General features: G+C 35.0%; 1 protein-coding gene across 4 annotated transcripts in view; it reads right to left on the bottom strand.

Annotated features, from left to right (window-relative positions):
- Positions 1–22,104, bottom strand: part of LOC150109246 (uncharacterized) — a 149,800-nt gene that overhangs the window by 110,751 nt on the left and 16,945 nt on the right. For all 4 annotated transcript variants that reach the window (XM_090406709.1, XM_090406710.1, XM_090406698.1 and 1 more), the window contains 2 exons: positions 20,162–20,391; positions 2,344–2,507 (listed from right to left, as the gene is read on the bottom strand). In XM_090406709.1, coding sequence (XP_090262835.1) covers positions 2,344–2,507; positions 20,162–20,391 — 394 coding nt within the window. The remainder of the gene's footprint in view (positions 1–2,343; positions 2,508–20,161; positions 20,392–22,104) is intronic.

Consider the following 22,104-nt stretch of genomic DNA (forward strand, 5'->3'; position numbering starts at 1 on the left):
ACTGTCTCTATTGGGCCTTAATCCAGCTTATTCTTCGCCAAGCTTTTTTTCCACAATTCTTCTCAACTGTTTCATAAGTATACTTGCATAAATCTTGCCAGGAACACTCAGTAGGGAAATACCTCTGTAATTCTCACATTCAGTTTTATTTCCCTTTTTATATATGGGTACTATGAGAGCTCTACTCCAATCATCGGGAATTCGTCCCTCTGTTAAGGCCATCAAAACTATGCAGTGCAGCCAATGTAACTTTTATACCTCCATACTTGAGCATTTCTGGTTGAATATCATCTAATCCAGGTGCCTTTCCACATTTCAGACTTTTGATGGCTTTTTCTACTTCAAGTATGGATATGTATTCCTGACTGCATGCCTGGTCAGTGTTTTTTTTACCATTGTGCTGTCATCACTGCTAGTTTCATTTAGCAATTTTTCAAAGTAATTACTCCATACCTCAAGGATAACTTTTTCTCCCATTTTCATGTCGCCTTTATCATCTCTAGCTCCTTTTACAGCACTCTTTCCTCCATTTCTAAGCTTCTTCAACAACCTCCAGAATATCTTACCACCTTCTTGATATTTATTTTCTATGTTCTTGCCAAAGTCCTCCCATGACTATTGTTTAGCTAGTTTTACACAGTGTTTAGCTTTCTTACATTTGTCTGTGTATTCTCTAAGAGCACAAGCTGACATATTTGCCAGGAACTTTTGAATTGCTTTTTTCTTTTCCTTCACTGCCTCTTTAACTTCCTGTGTCCACCATGGAGTTCTGTTTTTTCTATCCTTGCAGACAACCTCACCACATACCTCTCTGGCTGAATCAATGGGTGTTTTCTCCAAGTGCTGCCACTGAATCACCAAGATCTGGTTGCTGTTCGCAAACTCTTTCATTTTTTCTTTAATAATCTTTGTATATTTTAGTCTACAGTTCACATCTGAGAGCTGCTCAACTTTTATTCGCTTTAAAACTTTCTTAAATGTTATTCTTTTCGATATGAAATTCAATTTTATCCTGCTCAAGACTAAATAGTGATCACTTCCAATTTCAAATCCTCTGTACACTAATGTCCTACACCAGGGAGAAAAACATCACTATCAACAATAACATAGTCAATGAGACTTTTCTTATTCCTTGCCTATTCTCTCCATGTGAATTTGTGCACTTATTTATGTTGGAACATGGTGTTAGTAATAACCAGTTCATGTCCTGAACAGAAATCCAACAGGTATTTGCCATTTTTATTAGCTTTGCTCTTTTCTCTAAATTTTCCCAAAATATTTTTGTATGTCTGACAATCATTTCCTACTCTGCTATTTAGATCCCCAACAAGGACCAACTTTTCTTTTTTCATTGTGCCAGTTGCTTTCTCTAAAGCCTCAAAAAATTCCTCCACTTCTACCTTAGTAAAACCTTCTGTGGGACCATAGGCACAAATAAGTCTCATTGTCCAGTTACCCATTCTCATATTTGCCCACATTACTCTACTTGAGACTGACTGCCATTCAAGAAGATTAGCCTTGTATTTTGTGTCGAATACTATGGATACTCCTTTTCCTTGATTGTTATTGCCTGAATATAACATTTTGTATTTACTGCTCAGAAAGATCTCACCAGTTTTTGTCTTTTTTTGTTTCAATCACCCCTATTATGTCGATCTGCTACTTTTCTAATTCGTCAGCTAGCTCCATTTCTTTGCCATTTCTTTGCCTAAATGGCAAAGAAATGGAGCTAGCTAATTCGTCAGCTAGCTCCATTTCTTTGCCATTTAGGCTTCTTACGTTGATAGTACCGATCTTTAACTCTGGTGTTGTTGAGTTCCGGTGTGTTTTCAGATTTGTTCCACTAGCTGACTTTTCGCTGTTCGCCCTGGTTCCCTTGTGAAAACAACGGGGGCCTTGTTTATCCGGGCGACATCCCAGCCGGTATGAAATTTTGTCATGTTGTACCATCATTTTGTATTTTGGTTTAAGCCAATAAGAATACAATTTGGTCGGCTAAATCCCAAATTGCCAGCCCATCCTCATTCATTTAGTATCCAGGTAGATACTGAACAGGGTGCACCACGAGAAGGTGAGGATTGGACATTAGGTCAAAAGCCCTGGTCAGTTCTCCGCATTCCTTTAAAGGCTATGTGGAGGTCTCCTCTCAGTTATATAGCTTTGACCCTTGAGCACCCCCGCAGCTTGCACAAGATCACCAAATCTCTTATGTTTACTACATAGCCTGAAAAAAAATAAAATTACTGATTGTATTTTTTGTAATAACCAAAGAGCCATTTATGAAATAATTTTAGAAAAAAAATTAAAAAAATGAATTTATTTAAAAAAAATTTCAATGCTAACTTTTTTCTTTAGTTCAGCTTTTTCTGCTTGTAATTCCAATACACAAAGCCTATTTACTTCCAGTAAATTACTGTAAAAAATATGGTCATCTTCAACTTTTGCTTTCCATTTATTTATTTCTTCACACTGCTGCATTATCACATGATTATTGTTTTGGAGAACAACTGCAAAATAAATGTTAAGTTATATATACATATGTACACAAAGTGTATAGAATAAAATGGACAAAAATAATTTCTGTCCATAGTTACCACATAATGAAATGCAGTAACAGTTTATCGATTTATTTATTCTATGCAATGTAACACAAGAAAAATAGTAAAGATTTTAGCCACTTGATGCTGTCTATTTGGTTACAAAATCAAGACAGACATACATAGAACTGTTTATTATAAAATTTTTCATTTGTCAGATTTCATCACCAGCTTATCCCCCCCTTCAATCTTTTACTGATGCATTTACACAATTTCATAATCAACGCACAAGTTCCAGCTGTGTGTGGAACTTGTGTGCTGGAATTTGCGTATTCACTTTCATTGCTCTCACCTTCATGACACACTGCAATTCTTGGTAAAATTACAACAGTAAATAGAATATATATGTTTCTCATTGTTAAAAAATCAAGAATCAAAAATCAATAAAAGTAAAATAAATTTAGTTTAATCCTTTATCCAAGTGTGAGCAAACAAAGTTTGCGCCTGAAAGTATCTTCAGGACTGGGTTAAGGTGGTACACACCAGGGCAACTCGTTGCAAAGGTGGAGCAAGCTACCAACACTCCTATCCTAGTATCTCCTATAATGCAAAACACATCTCCTTGCGGATATGTCTATTGTTATGCATTAAGGGAAGGGCCACTACCCAGACCGGTTTCGACCTTTATTGAGGTCTCTTCAGTGGGAGCCAGGCCCAAGTCGAGATATCAGGCAGAAGCATTTGCAGGTCATCTCCACCTATTTGCCCTGGTGTGTACCACCTTAACCCAGTCCTGAAGATACTTTCAGGCGCAAACTTTGTTTGCTCACACTTGGATAAAGGATTAAACTAAATTTATTATACTCTAACCAAGTGGAAAATAAACTTTCAACATCAATAAAAGTATAAAGAAAATTTTTCCACTAAAATTGAAGATCAAGGTAGTCTGTATCCAGTTCTCAAATCTAGTAATACCAAATACTTTCTTCGCAAGTTCGCATTGTAGGGTAAAAGTTTCAAAACCATAGTGCCATGATTTTTTAAAAGTAATAGGCCTGCAGATTTAAATTTTAATATGAATAAGAGACAAGGGACTTTGCTTAATTTTGGTATTAAGAAATGACGATGATGATGATGAGAAATCTCTTATAAGAGACAAGGGACTTTGTTTAATTTTGGTATTAAGAAATCTATCTGTTGCGTAACAAATAGTGAGTCATCCACCACCAGCTTACAAATCGATCTCCAGGATGTACAAAAGGAGGGGAAAACTGCCAGCACACAGGAGAAAAGTCTGCATTCACTCGTAAGTACTTATAATATTATAAATTTTTGGCGATCAGAATGGGATATGTCAATGAAAATCAGCACGAATTAATTTAATAATGTTTATGTTTAATTGATGTTTAATTATTAATTAATGATCGATTATTAATTAATAATAAAAATCAGCTAAATAACTAAATTAATTATTAATACATTACTAAATAACCAAGGTGTTTTCTGTGAAAATTTCAGGATTTGTGAAGTGTTCCATGGTCAGAAAAGTTTGGGAAATGCTGTTCTAGTGAATACCCACTAAATAGTGATCACTTAGTGGGTATTCACATATTTACTTTCCAGTGTAAATAGAAATATCATGGGTTTGTAGACCTGTTTGGTTTTTGGGAGGTTGATGGCTTAACCTTTGTCAGGTTTATATTTATTAACTGATTTTGGAAAACACAGTTGGCCAATATCCATCTCTTCCTTTGGAAAAATGTTCAATATGCCATCTAATGGGTCAGGATAAGTTGGCAAGTTTAATTTACTTCCAGTGGATACCAAAATATCTATTTCCCCTTCCCCCTGTAGAGATGTCTGGTGGTTTATCTCTAAGTGATATCCTTCACATAATTTTTTTTCTGACAAGTGGATTCTTCTTATTGAATCAAACTAGTTTTAGAGTGATTTCTGGAATGAGACTGTAGGTCATGTGATTGATGTGCTCAACAGAGAAGTGCTAATAATCATAAAGTTAAGGTATAGTGAAATTATCAGATGGTGGTGTTATGTCTTTGCTCTTCCTAAAATAATTTACTTCCCTTATGAATTTAACCTCTCTACTTTAACTACAAGACTTATAAAATTTCCCTGACTCTAATATCTGTATCACTTCTTACGTGTTCATTCTATAAGGAAAGCAAATTCTTTATCTCTAGTCAATTCCTAATTTTACTCACGTGCTTACCCTGACTGTTCAAGGTTATTCTTTGCTAAAAGAAACGAATCCTCTAATTTCTTTCTGGGGCAGTCTCCTCTTCAGATATTGATAAATTTAATTTTTTTTAAAGCTGTGCCAGCCAATATCTAAAAATAGAGGGGACTCTTAATCAGAGAGACTTTTCAAGACCTTTGGGTGCAGATAGGTGAATAAATTTAGTGCTTAAACTCATAAATTAAATGCTCTACTGTGGATAAGTAGATTCTGGTTTGCAGTTGTAACCTATAACAACATGATATACTCCCCCCCCCCCCCCCGCTATGGTTCAGATTAATGAGTGGTAATTTTGGTTCATATCACAGGCAAAACTCAGGTATAAAAGAAAAAACATATTTATTGGATTTTAAAGACATAATATACACTTAGACCAATCTCACTTTCAATTAGTTCAATGACGTGCTAAATCAAACTTTTTCAAACTGATTAATACTCTAATACATGAACAATAAATCCTTCTTTTGAGTTAGAGACTTAATACACATAATATACACATTATACACTTCTACTCAATTTTCTACCTACTATTTTAGTCTTGCATAATAAACATCTATAATCATTCCTAACAATTTGTCTTATGGATATCAGCCACTGCTAAAGAATCACTTAAAATTCTCAAACACTGTCCATATTCAATTAATACACTACAATGATTTTTCCCTTTTTCTGACTGGGTAATTATACAACAAAATCTGTACTTTACCATTTCTTGGGGAAGGGTCTCCAGGTCCGTCTGAACTGTCCTTCTTTGTTTTGAATTTATCTTTCAATTCTTCCATAAGCTTGCGTCCACATGGTGGGTCACTATGGTCATCAGATTAAACTATGCTCTACACCTGGCGTTTTTTCCTTGTCTATTCTTGATCGGTTTCGGGCCATCCTCATTTCTAGCTGCCGGTTCATAATATACGTCCGCAATAGTATTCCGTCGGAACTTTCAGTGAAGGCAGCATGTACCGACATCTCACGCTTTAGTACCGGCAGAAATTCAGACATCGAAGGGAAAGGCGCACCCTCTGATATCGAACTATCGCCAAGAAACACCATCAGGAACCACCGGTGCACGAGAGAAGTCAATTATCATCCAGCAAAATAGGCGAAAAAACGCCTTGAGAAAGGGGTGCAAACCTTTTTTATTCTGCCTTCCTTCCTTCCTTCCCCCCCTTTTTAGCACCCTCTTACTAGCTGCGATAGCGCTCTCTTACTACTTTCTGCAATTTTTTCTCACCCGCTACTTTCTTCGTCCGCGGTAACTTCGGCATATCACAAGATCATAGCAGCATCTTCCGGGAAACGAATGTGCGTCGCTTTCCGAGATTGCCAATGCCTCAGGCCCGCCCGTGACCTTTTGACTATTGTTTACATCTAATTTACCCATTCAATATATACATGATGCATTCATATAATACTAATTTATACACAAAGTTCTTTAGATGGTCTTACAATTCTACTAAAAGAAGGTAATTCTATTTCCATTTACAGTTAGTACTTTAATTCTTCTGCTCGAGTACAAGTTTTTTCTCTCAGTTGACTTTTCTGATTTATTAAATCCTGAATGAATTATTTCTTGAATAAAGTTCTTCATTCAGGATGCAACAGTGGGAATAGATATGCATTTCAGATACTGTTGACATTGTTTTGACTGCCACTTTCTCAACATAAGAGATCTCCGAACAGGTGTAGTGGTGATGACTAACTTCTATTTTGCATCCTGATATACTTTTTGTTCTGTTTTAATGTTTTGTATTTCTTTTTCATCTTTCCACTTCTGACATGCATACTAGTTTATATCCCAGACAATTGACACATTTAGCTTTCTTTGCAGAACAAGCTTTCTTATTATGCTCTTTGCTACCACATAGGGCACAGGTGGTAGAGGCATGACAGGCAGTTTGAATATGCCCATATTTCTAAAATCTGATCTTGACAACATCTCTTTGGCCTGAACCCAGCTTGTCCCATTTCTCATCCACAATCTTTCTCAATCTCTTTTTCAAGCAAGCGTACATAAATCTTGTCTGGAACATTTAGTAGAGAAATTTCACTAAATGTCATATTCAGTTGTTGTTTTTTTATAGATGGGAACTATTAGAACTCTACTCTAATCATCTGGAATTTGACCTTCTGATCAGAGCCTCTGAATTATGCAGTGTAGCCCCCTGCAAAACTTTTATACCTGAATACTTAAGCTTTCTGGTCTAATATTATTTATTCTAGCCCTTTCCTCATTTTAAGTTTTGATGGCTTTTTCTACTCCAAGTATTGATGCAAACTCCCCTTTGCATTCATCTTGAAATCATTCTGGTATGGTTCTGTCACTACTTGTTTCGTTTAACAGTCTTTTAAAGTAATTACTCCAGACATCTAAGATACTGTTATCTTCAGTTTTCATGGCACATTTATCATCTTTGATTCCTTTTACAATACTCTTTCCTCCAATTCTAAGCTTTTTTCAATCGCCTCCAGAGCATTTTGCAATCGTCCTGGTACTTATTTTCTACATTCTTTCCAAAGTCTTCCCATGACTTTTGTTTAGCTACTTTTACACATAACTTAGCTATCTTACATTTTTCTCTGCATTCATTAGGATGTCTGCCAACTTATTTGCTAGGAACTTTTGGTATGCTTTCTTTTTCAGAACTGTTTCTTTAACTTCATGGGGTTCTTATTCTTCTATCATTAAAGACACCTTCACCACATACCTCCCTAGCTGACTCAATCAATGTCTTCTCCAGAGTTTGCCACTGAGACTCCATAGTTTGGTTCTCGTTTTCAAACTGTTTCAAATTTATTTCAATGATTCTACAATTCACCTGTAAAAGCTGCTCAAGCTTAATTCTTTTTAAAACTTTCTTACATACTGTTCTTTTCAATGTAATATCCATTTTTATCCTGCTTAGTACTAAGTAATGGGTATCTTGAACCATCATGAAGATATCACTCTCAATAATTATGTAGTCAGTGATGCTTTTCTTATTTCTTGTGTCTTCTCTCCACATTAACTTGTGCACATCTTTATGTTGAAACATAGTGTTAGTAATAACCATGTCTGTGTCCCAAGCAGAAATCCAGCAAATACTTAGCTTTGTCCTTTTCTCCAAATTTTCCCCAAACATTCCTATATGCCTGGTAGTATTCATTCCTACTCTCCTGTTTGGCCAACAAGGACCATTTGTTTTTCAGTTTCTTTATATCAGCTGCCTGTTCTAATGAAAAATTCTTTGACTTCTTCCTTAGAAGAACCTTCTGTGGGACCATATGCAAAATAAGTTTCACTTTCTATTTCACCATTTTGAGGTGTGCCCACATCACTCTACTTGAAACTGCTTTCCAATCAAGACATTTATAATCATGTTTGGTGTTGAATGCCATCACTATTCCTTCCTTTCCTTGATCATTAATGCCTGAATATGACATCCTATACTTAGATAAAAAGCCAAACGGCTATTTTTTCTGGCAAAGTTAATTAAATTAAGGGGATAAAAAAACTCTTAGATTGTAGTTTTCGATCTCAGAGTTTCACATACTGGCTGTAAAATAATAAGGGATTTTTATCCCCTTAATTTAACATCCTATACTTATTTAGTAAGATCTCTGTTTCTGTCTTTGTCTCAGTAATAATAATTATGTCCATTTGATACTCTTCCAATTCTTCTGCAAGTCTGATTTCCTTTCCATTAATAATCCTCATATTGATAGTTGATATCTTCAGTTCTTCTGATGTTGGGTTTATTCTTCTTCCAAGTGTTGAGTTGGAGCGTGTTCCTGTAACAGAGTTTACAATATTTACTCTGGTTCTCTGATGAAAACAGAAGGGGGCCTTGTTTAACTGGGCAATGCCCTTGTTGATTTAAGCCAATAGAAAGTACAATTTGGTTAAGTCAATCTCAAATTGCCAGCTCATCCTAGTTTGTTCGGTACCAAGGGTACACCATGCGAAGGTGAGGACTGAACATTAGGTCAAAAATCCCAGTTGGTCCTCTGCATTCCTAAAAGGCAATGTGGAGGTCACCTCCTAATTATTTGGCTTTGACCCTTAAGTGACCACCTCGCCCAACCAAGGGTAATCCAGTGCACATGCAATTTACCTACATAGAGGAAACAGGACATAATCCCAATAAGAACACAAACAGCACATTTAATTTTTTCATTATGGAAAAACAGGCCTTTCTGATCATGCACTTCAAACATGCCACAGAGTTGATTGGAAAAGTACTCATCCTTACATTGCACCAAAACCTGGTATATAAGAAAATTCAAAGAAACTTGAGACAAATTCATCAACCTATTCTCAACAATAATGATGGATTAGCAATTCCAAGAGTCTGGAAAACCTATCAGGAACCCATATAGGTATAGAACAACATAAATTCAAAAACCTCCAAATACAAGAAAACTTGGTCAATGGACAAAAAACAGGTAATAACAGGAATATAGAGAATATAACTAGTAGCAATTGAGCAACATCAAACGAACTTTTATAAAAAAGATGTTTATTATTATTATTATTATTATTATGGGCGACTCCAAGGAGTCCTTAGACTCATCGAGGGAGGCCCTAAACATCATGTCCATCACAACTATTCAACATTCACACAGTATCGATCATACTTTGCCTATTAACTTAGTTATATTTCGCTTAGTATTAACTTAGTTACATTTCACTGAATTTCAAATCAGCATCTTCAGAGCACAACACCGCATGCATACATTACAGTGAGTAAGTGAAATAATACAAATTGTAACAGACAAAATATCTAAAGCCCTCTAATGTTGTAAAAAATAAATATATATATATATTACAGCTATGTGGGAGTTGCTCTTAAGATAAGTCTTCCAAATTTTTGGAAATTAATGAAACCATATTTGTTCAGGTCAGGAGAATTCTTCATAGCCATGGCTGACTCAAAAAATAATCTTTCAGATCCATAATGACTTCTAAATAGCACATTAGTTTTCTTTCCTCTAATCCTACGTGAATGTATTTTTCTTATGTTCTTCTAGGCAGCTAGTTGTTAACAGATCTTCCTGTCTGCCAATAGTAAGCCAAGTCAAAGTCACAAGGAATCATACACTTCAAGGTATGCTAAAAGGTGAGGTTTATTATCCTTATCCAGATGAGAGTTGCTAATTTAACATGAGGTTTGAATGTGGTGCAAAGGCCATGTTTTATTAGTACTTTTCTGATGTACCTCTGACATAGAGAATAGGAATGTTAATGTTATGTTCCTGTATTAGATGAGGGAGAAGTAATGGGACTATGTAGTATTTTATCTATTTTGTAGGAATTGTAGCCACTGGCCAAGAAAGTATGGTGCAAATATTTGAGTTCTGTGGACAGAGCTGTATCATTAGAACAAATGGCTCTAGCTCTATGTTAAGTGTTTTTAAAATACCATACTGCTGGGTTGGATGATGATGTGATTGTTTATGTAGATATCTTCCTGTGTGTGCTTTTTGTAAATGGAAAAAGATAGTGATCCGTCTGAAAAGGGTGACTCATGTGTCAAGAAAAGGTAAACAGTTATTAGATTCTTACACTGTGAAGTGGAATTTGGGGTGTTCACTGTTTAGGTAAGTGACAAAAGCATCTAAAGTGTCTTGTCCATGAGGCCAAATGGCATTAAGTATTTTTTTTCAAATTGCTCCATGTAAAAGTTTGCTAAAGGGGGGAGGCTCATAGCAGTACCATTAATCTGTTTGTAGATTTTTCCTCCCCATGTAAAGTGCTGCATTATGTTCTGAAGATGCTCATTTGAAATTCAGCAAAAAACATGCAAACTAATAAACATCTTTTTTATAAAATAGTTTGTTTGGTGTTGTGATATTTACTCAAATATAACTCACTTTTTTCTCCAAAAATTAAAGTTAAAAAGTCGTGGTGTAAGATGTATGCAGGGATTTTCAGAAACTAAAGTTTTTCAAGAAAAAATTAAATTGATGTTTATAATTAAATTCTCAGTATTCATTATAATTTATAATTGCTCACATTATTTATAAAATTAATGCATTTAAAATTTAATTATCAATATTATTTATGCGATTGGCCGCTCACATCTGGGATATCACGCTTCATCACGTGATATCTTTAGCGGCAATGCTTCTGTAATTAAATTAAAACAGTTTCATTATTGCTTGTCCTTTTATCATTTCAGAATCATAAAATCACCATGATTTAAAAAAACTGAAAATGGGTATCACTTATCAAGAATCTACTATTCACTATCACTACTTCCAGTCTCGCATATGATTGGTACACTATTAACAAAAGATCGCGTGACTTAACAAAGGCAAGCCAACGACTGTTGAGTTGAAATGCTGATTCTCTTCAACCGAATGCCAAAATATCTGAAACTGCCATAACAATATTCACTATCTATTTCTTAAAGTTTTAAACTTTTTTCGTGCACAAGGTATATGCAAAACCTTTTTCATAAATTAAAATCAGGGGTGCAAGATATATGCAAAGGCGAGTTATATTCGAGTAAATATGGTAATACCATTAAAAATAAGTTATGAATAACATTCAACACTTAACTTTATCTCTTAGATTAGTAACAATTGATGTAGTTCCACTGCTAATTTGTTTTTCTCCCCACTATTAATTTAAATTTTATGCTTCCTCTTTCTTTCCCTCACCAGAGATCAGACTATGGATACAGTTAACAGAGCAGCTATAACTTACTAAAATATATTGTGATGGAGCATGTGTTTTAAGCCAGTGTATGTAGATATGTGTGTGCTTTACATGCATGACGCGCCTGTGTGTTTTATGCATAAGTAAAACATGTGCCTGACTTCTGGTGAGGGAAAGAAAGAGAAAGAGTAAAATTTAAATTAAATTTTTATTTATTTATTTCATTTATTTAAATGTTTGTGTGTATTCTTGATTTGATTGCAGACCCAATCAAATGCATTTGAAATATCAAGAGCAGCCATGTGAGTTTCTCCAAACTTTTCCAGTTTCTTGTGTCCAAAAGTGTGTAAAATTAGAGAGATCTGCTGTGGAGTGAGAGGAATGGAATTCATATTACACACCTTTGGACACAAGGAATGGAAAAGTTTGGAAACACTTGCATGAAACAATATGGTGTACAAGCACTTTTATTAACAGCGATACCATGACATTGGATGCAGTATCATTTTATTCAACTTTTCCTGCTAGCTAATCATGTGCACTGGCACCTACTGTTTTCCAAAAATATGTTGGTGATTACTAATAAGTTGTTTGATAGTGAATAATTGGTATTAATGATCTTTTCCAATATTTTCAAGAGGACTGATGTGAGGGCAATGGGATGAAATGTTTGATAGTTGACTTTTTAAGGAACAGGCTGGATAAAAGCTTGCTTCCTTGCTATTGGGTAGGCTGGTGTAAGATGAATATGACTGTTTGTCAAAGCAATACTGGATGGGTGCTAATTCTGGAGAACGAACTTTTTTCAGCACACCCTAGCAATCCCATCTGGATATCCATAAATATATAAAAAAATATATTGAGTATTTTTTCTTTTGCTCAGCAGAGGCATGTGGGAAGTTCGTAGAGAACAAAAAATATTACCCTGTGTACCTGTAGCATTCTATAACGTTCTTTCTTCTCTTGACACCTTGTTTCTTTCTTATTTTTTTCTTCTTTGATCTACAAAATTTAAGCACAGATCCTTATTATATTCATACAATTTCACAAGTATTTTTTACCATAATCAAATTCCTGACATGTATCATCATTTTATATTCTGGTTTAAGCCAATAAGAATACAATTTGGTCAGCTAAATCCCAAACTGCCAGCCTATTTTCATTTGTTCAGTATTCAGGTAGATATAGCAAACAGGGTGCACTATGAGAGGGTGAGGATTGGACATTAGGTCAGAAGCCTTAGTCGGTTCTCTGCATTCCTTTAAAGGCTATGTGGAGGTCTCCTCTCAGTTATACAGTATGGACCCTTAAGTACGAAACTAAATAACATTTTCGGCTATACTTTCGAACAAAACGAAAGCAAGCGTAAGGTATAGCATGCAAAGTGGCAACAGTGCTTTCAGCAGCAACCATCTTCGGCAGTCAGAACGCTTCTTCAACAGTTCCTCTGTTGATTTTGTGTTCGAGAAATGGGTTATTTGTGTATTTATCGTTAAATATTCGCATAGTCCCTATATGCACAATCAAAAAACCTAGTGAAGAATCACAGAAAAAGAGGTGACCAATTGATCTTGAAACGAAGTTGCAAGTTTGGATGGCCTCATTCTACAGTGATGACCATTTTGAAAAATAAGGATAAAATCATAGAGGCTGTGAAAGTCTCTGCTTCCATTAAATCGACGATAGTAACAAAGTAATGACAAGGTCCTATCAGTGATAGGGAAAAGCTACTTGCATCATGGATAGAGCACCTGAACCAAAAGTGCATACCCTTAGTGCTGTGACCATAACCATTAAGGCACTAAGTCTCTTCAACATGTTGAAGGAGAAAGTAGAACCCGTTTATGACTATGAATTCAACGCTTCTTCCAGTTGGTTTGTGAGATTCAAGCAGCGTTTTGTGTTGCATAATGTGAAAATGTATGGAAATCTGCAAGTGCTGAGAAGGCTGCCAAGGAGTTTGTCGAAAAATTGGATAAAATTATTACGGAGGAAAATTATTTGCCACAGCAAATATTTAATATGGATGAGACGTCCTTGTTTCGGAAAAAAATGCCCAAGCGGACAACACAAAAAGCTAAAATCTATGGCTGGTTTCAAAGCTCTTAAAGACCATGTTACGATTCTGTTAGGGCAGTGGTTCTAAAACTGTGGGTGCGACCCCCCCGGGGGGATAGCTTGAAAGGGGGCACGGCATATTTTCCTACAGATTAAAATTAAAACTGGCCCAAATCAGTTTTAAAAATAATAACAAATAAAAATACAGAAAGAAAAACTTTTGATGATGACAGGTTTTAATTATCATGAATTTCAAAATAACTAATAATTATTTTCTTCACTCACACTTATAAAACGCGTGTGCCAGAGGCAGTGTTGATAGTTCGGCAGTGGCTGCATCCTCTTCCAGGCAGCACTATACATGTGCAGCTGAAAGCAGCGAGTTAAATGACATCTCACTGGCACTTGTTTCAGTGCAATTGTGCTGATTTGTTTACCTCTTAAAGTTGACTTGATTATGAACAATTGATCATGAACCGTTTTCTGAATAGTGATAAATATATAGAAATGAAGATACCGGTGCTCTTTCAACTAGTGGTGGGAAAGAAGCTACTCGGAGTGTGAAAACAAGAAGGTGTTGAAACTAATTTTTATTGTAGGCCTAATATTGTGATACTTTAATTATTTTGTGTCAAAAACTGTTAAATAGTATGTAGAAAACACAAAATAAACTGAATAAAATGTCAAACTTAGTATGACTTCTATTTTGATAAATAAAATCGGCACGGGGGGGGAGCTTACAGTGTTTTCTCGTCAGGTGGGGCTCAGAGGTAAAAGTTTGAGAACCACTGTGTTAGGGGGTAATGTGGCTGGATATAAACTGAAACCATTCGTAATATGGCACAGTGAGAATCCACGAGCCATCAATAACATTAGGAAGCATACACTTTCAGTTCATTATTGGGGAAATAAGAAGTCGTGGACTCAAAAAATGTTTGCGGATGCCTTAATCAAATGCAAGTGAAATAGAAAGCTATTGTGTGAAAGAAAATGTAGAATTTAAAATTTTATTAATTCTAGATAATGCTCCAGGTTATACGTCTTACACATCTTATGGTGGTGAACTTCACAAAGTTCAAGGTCATGTTTCTCCCTCCAAAAACTAATTAAAATAACAGTATACTTATTACAGTGAAGTCCCTAACCCCTATAACTCTGTTGATTTAACGTATCGACTTACATCCAACTCGAGTTACGTCCTGCTGGATGGAACGATGACTTTATATTCATACTGTTCCAGTGGTTGTTTAGGTACTTTGACATATTATTTTACTTTCTGATATTTTTCTCTGTATTCTCCCAGAGCATACATTGACTTACTAGACACTTTTGATATGTTTCCTTATTTTGTAAGATTGCCTTTAACTTCTTGCATCCATCATCGATTTCATATTTTTCAATCCTTGCCCACAACTTCATTGCATGCCTGTCTTGCTGAATCAATGAATATTTTCTTCAGTCTGCCAATGAGTCTCCATAGTTTGATTATTTTCAAATTCCTTTATTTTTCTTCAATAATATTTGTATATATACGTCTACAGTTCACATGTGAAAGCAAAGCAACTTTGATTCTTTTTAAAACTTTGTTAAATATTTTTCTTTTCAAGTTATTCATTCCTATCCTGCTTAAAACTAAGTGATAGTCACTTTCTATTTCATGTCCTGTGTCTACCCTTGTATTCTGAACCAGCATGAAGATATCATTATCACAATAACAGTCAATAAGATTTTCTTTTCCTTTGTCTTTTCTCCATCTGTTCACAACTTCATTTGAAAAATGGTATTAACAATGACTAGCCCATCTTTTAATAATTTTTAATTTCTTTTAGCATAGTATTGTGCATGTGGTGCTTTTTCAGTTGTTATAGCGAATATGTTTGCAATAATAAGAGTCAACAGTATTATCTTTACCTTTTTTCTCCAAAATTTTTAAAATCATTTCTGTATGTCTGGGATTCATTTCCTACCTTGCTGATTAGATCAACATATATCAGCTTTTCATTATGTGCACTGACTTTTCTAATGGCTCAAAACAGTCCACCACTTCTTCCTTAATAGAATCTTCTGTGGGACCACAGGAACCAATGTTTCATTGTCCAACTCTCTAGTTTGAAAATTGCCTACAAAAATCTATGTGAACCTGCTTAACTATCAAGAAGTTTATTTTTATGTTTAGAGTTGATTATTATACTTTTTCTGATCATTTCCTAAAAATATTGCACTCTATATTTATTATTTAACAAGATCACATGTTTTAGTCTTCACCTCAGTAAAACTAATTTTGTCTGTGATACTTCTTTAGCTTTTCTGTCCAATCAACTTCCTTTCCATTGTTACATATGTTAATTATGCTCCTCTTCAATTCTGCAGATGTTAATTTTGTTCGGGGCATCAGACCTTTTACTGTTTTGTCCCCGTTCCCTGACAAAAAAAGAGCGAGGTTCTTTACCCAAGTGACACCCCAGCCTGCAGTTTCATTATGTTGTGCCATCGTGTTTGTTTTTGGTTTAAGGTAGAGAATACAATTTGGTTGGCTAAGAGTCCCAAATTACCAGCTCATTTTCATCTGTTCAGTATCCAGTGGATACCTACTAATGGAAGAAAGGGGATGAAAAATGGATATATATGTTAGGAGTCAACATTAGGTCAGAAGGTCCCATTCAGTTCTCCACATTCCTTAAAGGCTATGTGGATGCCTCCTTCACATTATTTACGAGGGTGGTCTGAAAAAGTTCTCGGCCTCGACCACAGATGAAAAAACTATCAGCACGATTTTTTTTTCCTAAATTTGTACATCTGTCATAAGCATCCATGTGAAATTGCAAGTTATTCTATCAAGTAGTTTGTTTTAGACAGCTGTCTGAAGCAAAATTGTTGTCTGTATACCTTGAAATAGATAAAATTGAGTATCGTGCAGTTATAAACTTCTTTATAAAAGGTCTAATGCCAAAAGAAATTCATTCGAACTTCATAAGTTTATGGGCACTCTTTTCCTTCATTTTCGACAATTAAGAAATGGGTTAGCGAGTTTAAACGTGGCCATACCAGCCTTGAAGATGATCCACGTGAAGGACGTCCAAATAACACCAGAAATCATTGATCAAGTGCACGATATGGTATTGGATGACTGGTGAGGCAAAGTGCATGAAATTGCTGACACTATAAGCATTTCAAAAGAATGTGTACAATATATTTTGCATGAAGAATTGCAAATGAAAAAGCTTTTGCAAGATGGGTGCTGCACTTGCTCACAGCAGATCAAAAACACACTCGGATGAAAATCTCTGAACAGTGCTTGGAGCATTTTAACAAGAATAAAATTAATTTCGTGCATTGATTTATTACTACAGATGAGATTTGGATTCACAATTACACACCAGATTCCAAACAGCAGTCAAAACAGTGGACAGAAGGCAGATGTTCAGCGCCAAAGAAGACAAAGTCAGTTCCATCATCAGGAAAGGTCATGGCATCCATGTTTTGGGATGCTAAAGGCATTTTATTTATTAATTATCTTGAAAAGGGTAAAACAATAACTGGGGAATATTATTTTGATCTTTTAACCAGACAAGACGAAAACATTAATGAGAAAAGACCCGGTTTGCAGAAGAAAAAAATCATCTTTCATTAGAACAATGCACCTGCCCACAAAGGTGTTTTGGCAATGGGAAAATTAAGGGATCTGCACTATGAACTGTTGGAACATCCACCCTATTCCCCAGATTTGGCACCCTCTGACTTCTATCTCTTCCCAAAACTAACTCTTCCTCGCTGGTCAGCATTTTTCTTCAAATCAAGAGGTGATTGCAGCCGTAGAGGGATATTTTGCAGATTTTACTAAAAACCACTACATGGACGGGATAATGGCGCTGGAGCATCACTGGAATCAATTTATTAGTCTTAAGGGATATTATGTTGAAAAATAAATATAATTTTGAAATTATAAATTTGTTTTTTCATTATTAGGCCGAAAACTTTTCAGACCACCTTCGTAACATTGATATTTAAGCAATTCCCCCCCCCACACACACTTTGCAAACCCTCAGATTACAAAAGTTATTTTTTTTTAATTTCATTTAGATAATTAGCATGAAGTACAATTTCTTCATTGTTTCTTTTTTTTAAGACAATAGCATTTTTTTGTTTCAGAAAGGTCTATAATGTTAACTGTAGTAAATAATAATATTCACTGTAGTAAATTAACTACAGTGAATACTGGCATATACAACAATCCCTCGATTAATGCATTCTTTAAAATAGGCACATTAATCGAATATAATAACCTATGGGAAAAAGTATAATTCGTTCCACACTTTGTTGAGCTTTGCTTGACTTGGTGCCAAGAATAGTCGATTCATGCTGAAGTGGAGAAAGAAATGAAGGACGTATGAATTGGTCACCAACACACGAAATCACATGCTTCATAGATAAAATTTCCCAACCGTTATACAAGCAAAATAATTGCCACTTTAAAAACTACAATGATCATAAAAGAGAAGTTAATTTTCCGATGTGTAATAATAAACAACTCATCCCAGAAGATGGATTGTTTACCCTATTATCGGAATGGATTCTCCTTTTTGATATGCACAGAAGTGTCGAAGGGTCTCGAATCTGTGGATGTACTAGAGCAGACAACATAAATTTTGGCGGTAAAAATTTGGAACATAGTGTACATGGAAGTAGTGTAGTATGCTATTAAAAACAACTTTATAAAATGTTTTAAATCGGTAACTAAATTATTTCATTTCTGGTGAGTGATTTTTAAAATAGTTGGCCATAAAAATGGATAGATAGAAAATTTTTAAAATCTGTAACATTTATTTTTAAGATGTATATAGGCGCACTAATCGAATTTGGTTATCGAAAAAAAAAGGCACACTAATCGAAAACGCACATCAGGGATGCATTAATCCAGGGATTACTGTACTACAATACAGATCCATCATGGCTGTGGTGACACCATATTTAATTAAAATATTTTTTGCTAAAAGTATCAGCGACTACTAGGGTAAGCTAAAGCACGTGGTATGTAGTACAAACTAGGGCAACTCGCAGCAAAGGTGGGTAAAACTCTAATCACTATTCTTAGTATTTCCCATAATGTAAGACACATCTCCTAGGACCTAGGAGATGTATGACTTTATACATTATGGTGGGAGGTCACTACCCAGACTGGTTTCGACCTTTATTGAGATCTCATCAGTGAGTGGCTACACCAAATTAATACTAAGGGTATAGCGAAAAGAACTTATATACTTTGCTATATGAGTTGTCAAAAAGGTGCACCCATTAAATTACTTAAACATAAAGATAAAGAGCCAATAGGCTTCATTTCAGTGATGTAACATTATTTAAATTAAGGGGATATTAAATCCCACATTATTTCTTTATTCGGTTTAGTTTCTCATTCGGTTTTAAAACAATGTGGGATTTGATATTCCCTTAATTTAAATAATGTTACATCGCCGAAATGAAGCCTATTGGCTCTTTATCTTTATATTTAAGTAATTTAATGGGTGCACCATTTTGACAACTTGTATAGCAAAGTATACAAGTTCTTTTCGCTATACCCTTAGTATTAATTTGGTCTAGCCACTCACTGATGAGACCTCAATAAAGGTCGAAACCGGTCCGGGTAGTGACCTCCCACCAAATTTATAATATCATACATCTCCTAGGTCCTAGGAGATGTGTTTTACATTATGGGAAATACTAAGAATAGTGATCAGAGCTTTACCACCTTTGCTAAGAGTTGCCCTAGTTTGTACAACGTGCTTTAGCTTACGCTAGTAGTCGCTGATACTTTTATAGTTTACTATATTCGGCATGAAACTCTTTGATTCCGATCTTTTAGTTTCTTATTCAGTTTTGAAACAATGTGGGATTTAATATCCCCTTAATTTAAATAATGTTACATCGCCGAAATGAAGCCTATTGGCTCTTTATCTTTAAGCATTTTTTTGCTTTTTTTTTTAAAAAAATTTAACCTGTCATTTTATGTTGCTATGCTAAAATGAATATGACAGATTGTGTGGTAAGATAGTCTTTGCCAACATTTTGTAGAATGTACATAAAGCAAAAATTTTACACAGCAGCACTTCATAGGTGATAAAATTAAAAAGCAAGCCTACTATTTCTACTAGCTGTTTGCAGAACTGTACAGCAAACATAGAATAAGAAAGGCTTCTTCAATTCCTGGGAATGATTTCCCAAAGACCGAAATGAAGACTTGCTATGCAAGAATTCCAGGTAATAAACCAGGTTACAAGTGTATCTAATTTTTGACTATCATAATCACCTAAGCATCATGCTCTCATGACTAGAACTAACCCAATTAAATAAAATGTCTGAATAAGTGAGTTTGCCAACAAAATGAGACTATATATTCCAGCAATAACATTATTTCATATGGTTGTATTCTACATACCATCATTTGCATTAAAAAACCTAGATAGCATTGTCATTTTAATTTCATTTTAATTATGCCATATCTATACTAATGATACATCTTCAACAACTAAGGATGGATATTAATGTCTGATGAGAGTAAATCATCTCACATGTATGTCATTAAACACAGCAGTATGGTTTATGTAGAAGCATACTGCTTTTGTCATATACATCTGAAGTATTAAAAACATATCTAATTAACATAACAAAGAATACCTTTAATTTTCTGATATCCATGTGCTAAATCCTGGATGCATTTTAATGCTTCACTATATGACAAATCATCAACAGCAGATATATCAGGTACTTGAATACAATCTAAAATATCACAGCTCTGATATGATAACAATTCTGGTTTGGAAAGAACAACAAAAGAACATTCATCATCACTATTTTTAACATGAATGCTATTTTCTGAAGATGCCATAGACATATTTACTTGCAACCTGAAAAATAAAATGAAAAATTTTAAGCATATGAAAATTAAAACGATGGAAGTGGGGTGAAGATTTTACATGAAAGTTAATCATATGCTCCCTCTCCTTATACAGAAAGGAGTCTCAAGACTCCAATTCATCTACTGGAGTAACTTTATGCTGCATTTCTTTGGTTTGATTTCTGTTTTCAATCTGCTAATCAACAATATTTCCAAAAATGTCTAACCGAAACAATTCTGATTGGTATAGGAATATTTATAAACCGTTTTACTTTAAATTCGTGCCCTTCGTGTAAGCCTTGATTCTCTAAGCTCCCATCCTTTGGCTCACTTCTTAAATGAGCCAAGAGAGGCATAGAGAAGAATAAACATACTGCAACAGGCTTTCGTCAAAATCTCCATATTGCTCTGTTTATACCAAGGTCTGAAAAACCGCAAACAAACCACCAAAAACACCCATCTGAAAAGAACTAAAAGCAGGTAACATGGATCACATCCAAATAGCAGTTATACTATCTTGTCTCTTCCCAAAGCTAATAGCTATATTCGACTCTGCTTCAACCTCTTACAGTTGAATAGCTCTGTTACCCACAAAATCCAATCTCCTGGCTTCTTACTTTACCTTCAATTCTTGTACAGAAAAACATAGTAAATGTCCTCCTATCATTCCAACACGTTGCTCCATTGACTCCTTTTCCATCAGAAAGGAATGATCAGAACAAGCTTGCCCACACTGAATAACAAAAAGTCTCCTGCCATTTTTTATTCCATTTCACTAGTAATCATCTTAGGCTGGGCTGAACAAGTGCCTGAAAATTAAATCATATTCAAGACATTTACATAATAAGGGCAAATAAAATGTTCATGGTGAAGTTAGTCTAATTTCAATAACTTCAGTTCCATCTAAAGTAAGAGAGAAAGCCGCTAGCATTCCCTTTCTACCCTCCCCCACCCCTTGACATCTCTCAATAAATGATTGCCAGTATAGATTCTACTAATGTTGACCAACAAGAGGTTATACTTATGTGAGCCACTTTTGGAAAAATGACATGGAAAAGGTCTGGTCTCAAGTGAATGTTCTTGATATCTCCAAGGCATCTGAATGCCAGACACAGTCAAATATCTTTGAGATCAAGCTCCAATTGTATCATTTGTCTTCTGATTGCTAGCTTTCTATATGGATGCATATTATGCATGATGATGATGGGCAGATCTTTATCATCATGAATGGTGCAACCAATGCTGGGCTGAACAAGGCTCTGCGCTAGAGATAATTATAGATAATTATAGACTTCTAGTCTATAACATGTTACATCCTTTTCTGACTAGAGGATCTATTCTTTCACTTCACTGCTCCCTCCATATAATGAACAATTTTCTCAAGCTGAATACCAGTCTAATATACAGTTTTAATGATTACCATAAGATACCAAATAAGAAAAAAAAAAATCTCAATATTTCTTCAATGGGAATCTAATAACCATGTTAATTTCAAATAAGATGCAATGATTTTTTTTTCTCTCAAAGAAAAAACTCTTTTCTTCCAGTCTTACTTTACACACCACCTAATTCTCTCTCTCTCTCAAGAGATCTCCCTTTTTGGGATTACTCTAACCTCCAATGTCTCTCCGAGCATAAACATAGTACCAACATTGCCTACTCAGCATCCTTGGTTCTCTCACTCTTTGGCTCAAATCATTACCTCTGAAAATGATAAAAATCA

This window comes from Typopeltis vanoorti, chromosome 2 (assembly GCF_054136105.1).
Source record: "Typopeltis vanoorti isolate ZY-2024b chromosome 2, IOZ_Tvanoo_1.0, whole genome shotgun sequence".
NCBI classification, from domain to species: Eukaryota; Metazoa; Arthropoda; class Arachnida; order Uropygi; family Thelyphonidae; genus Typopeltis; species Typopeltis vanoorti.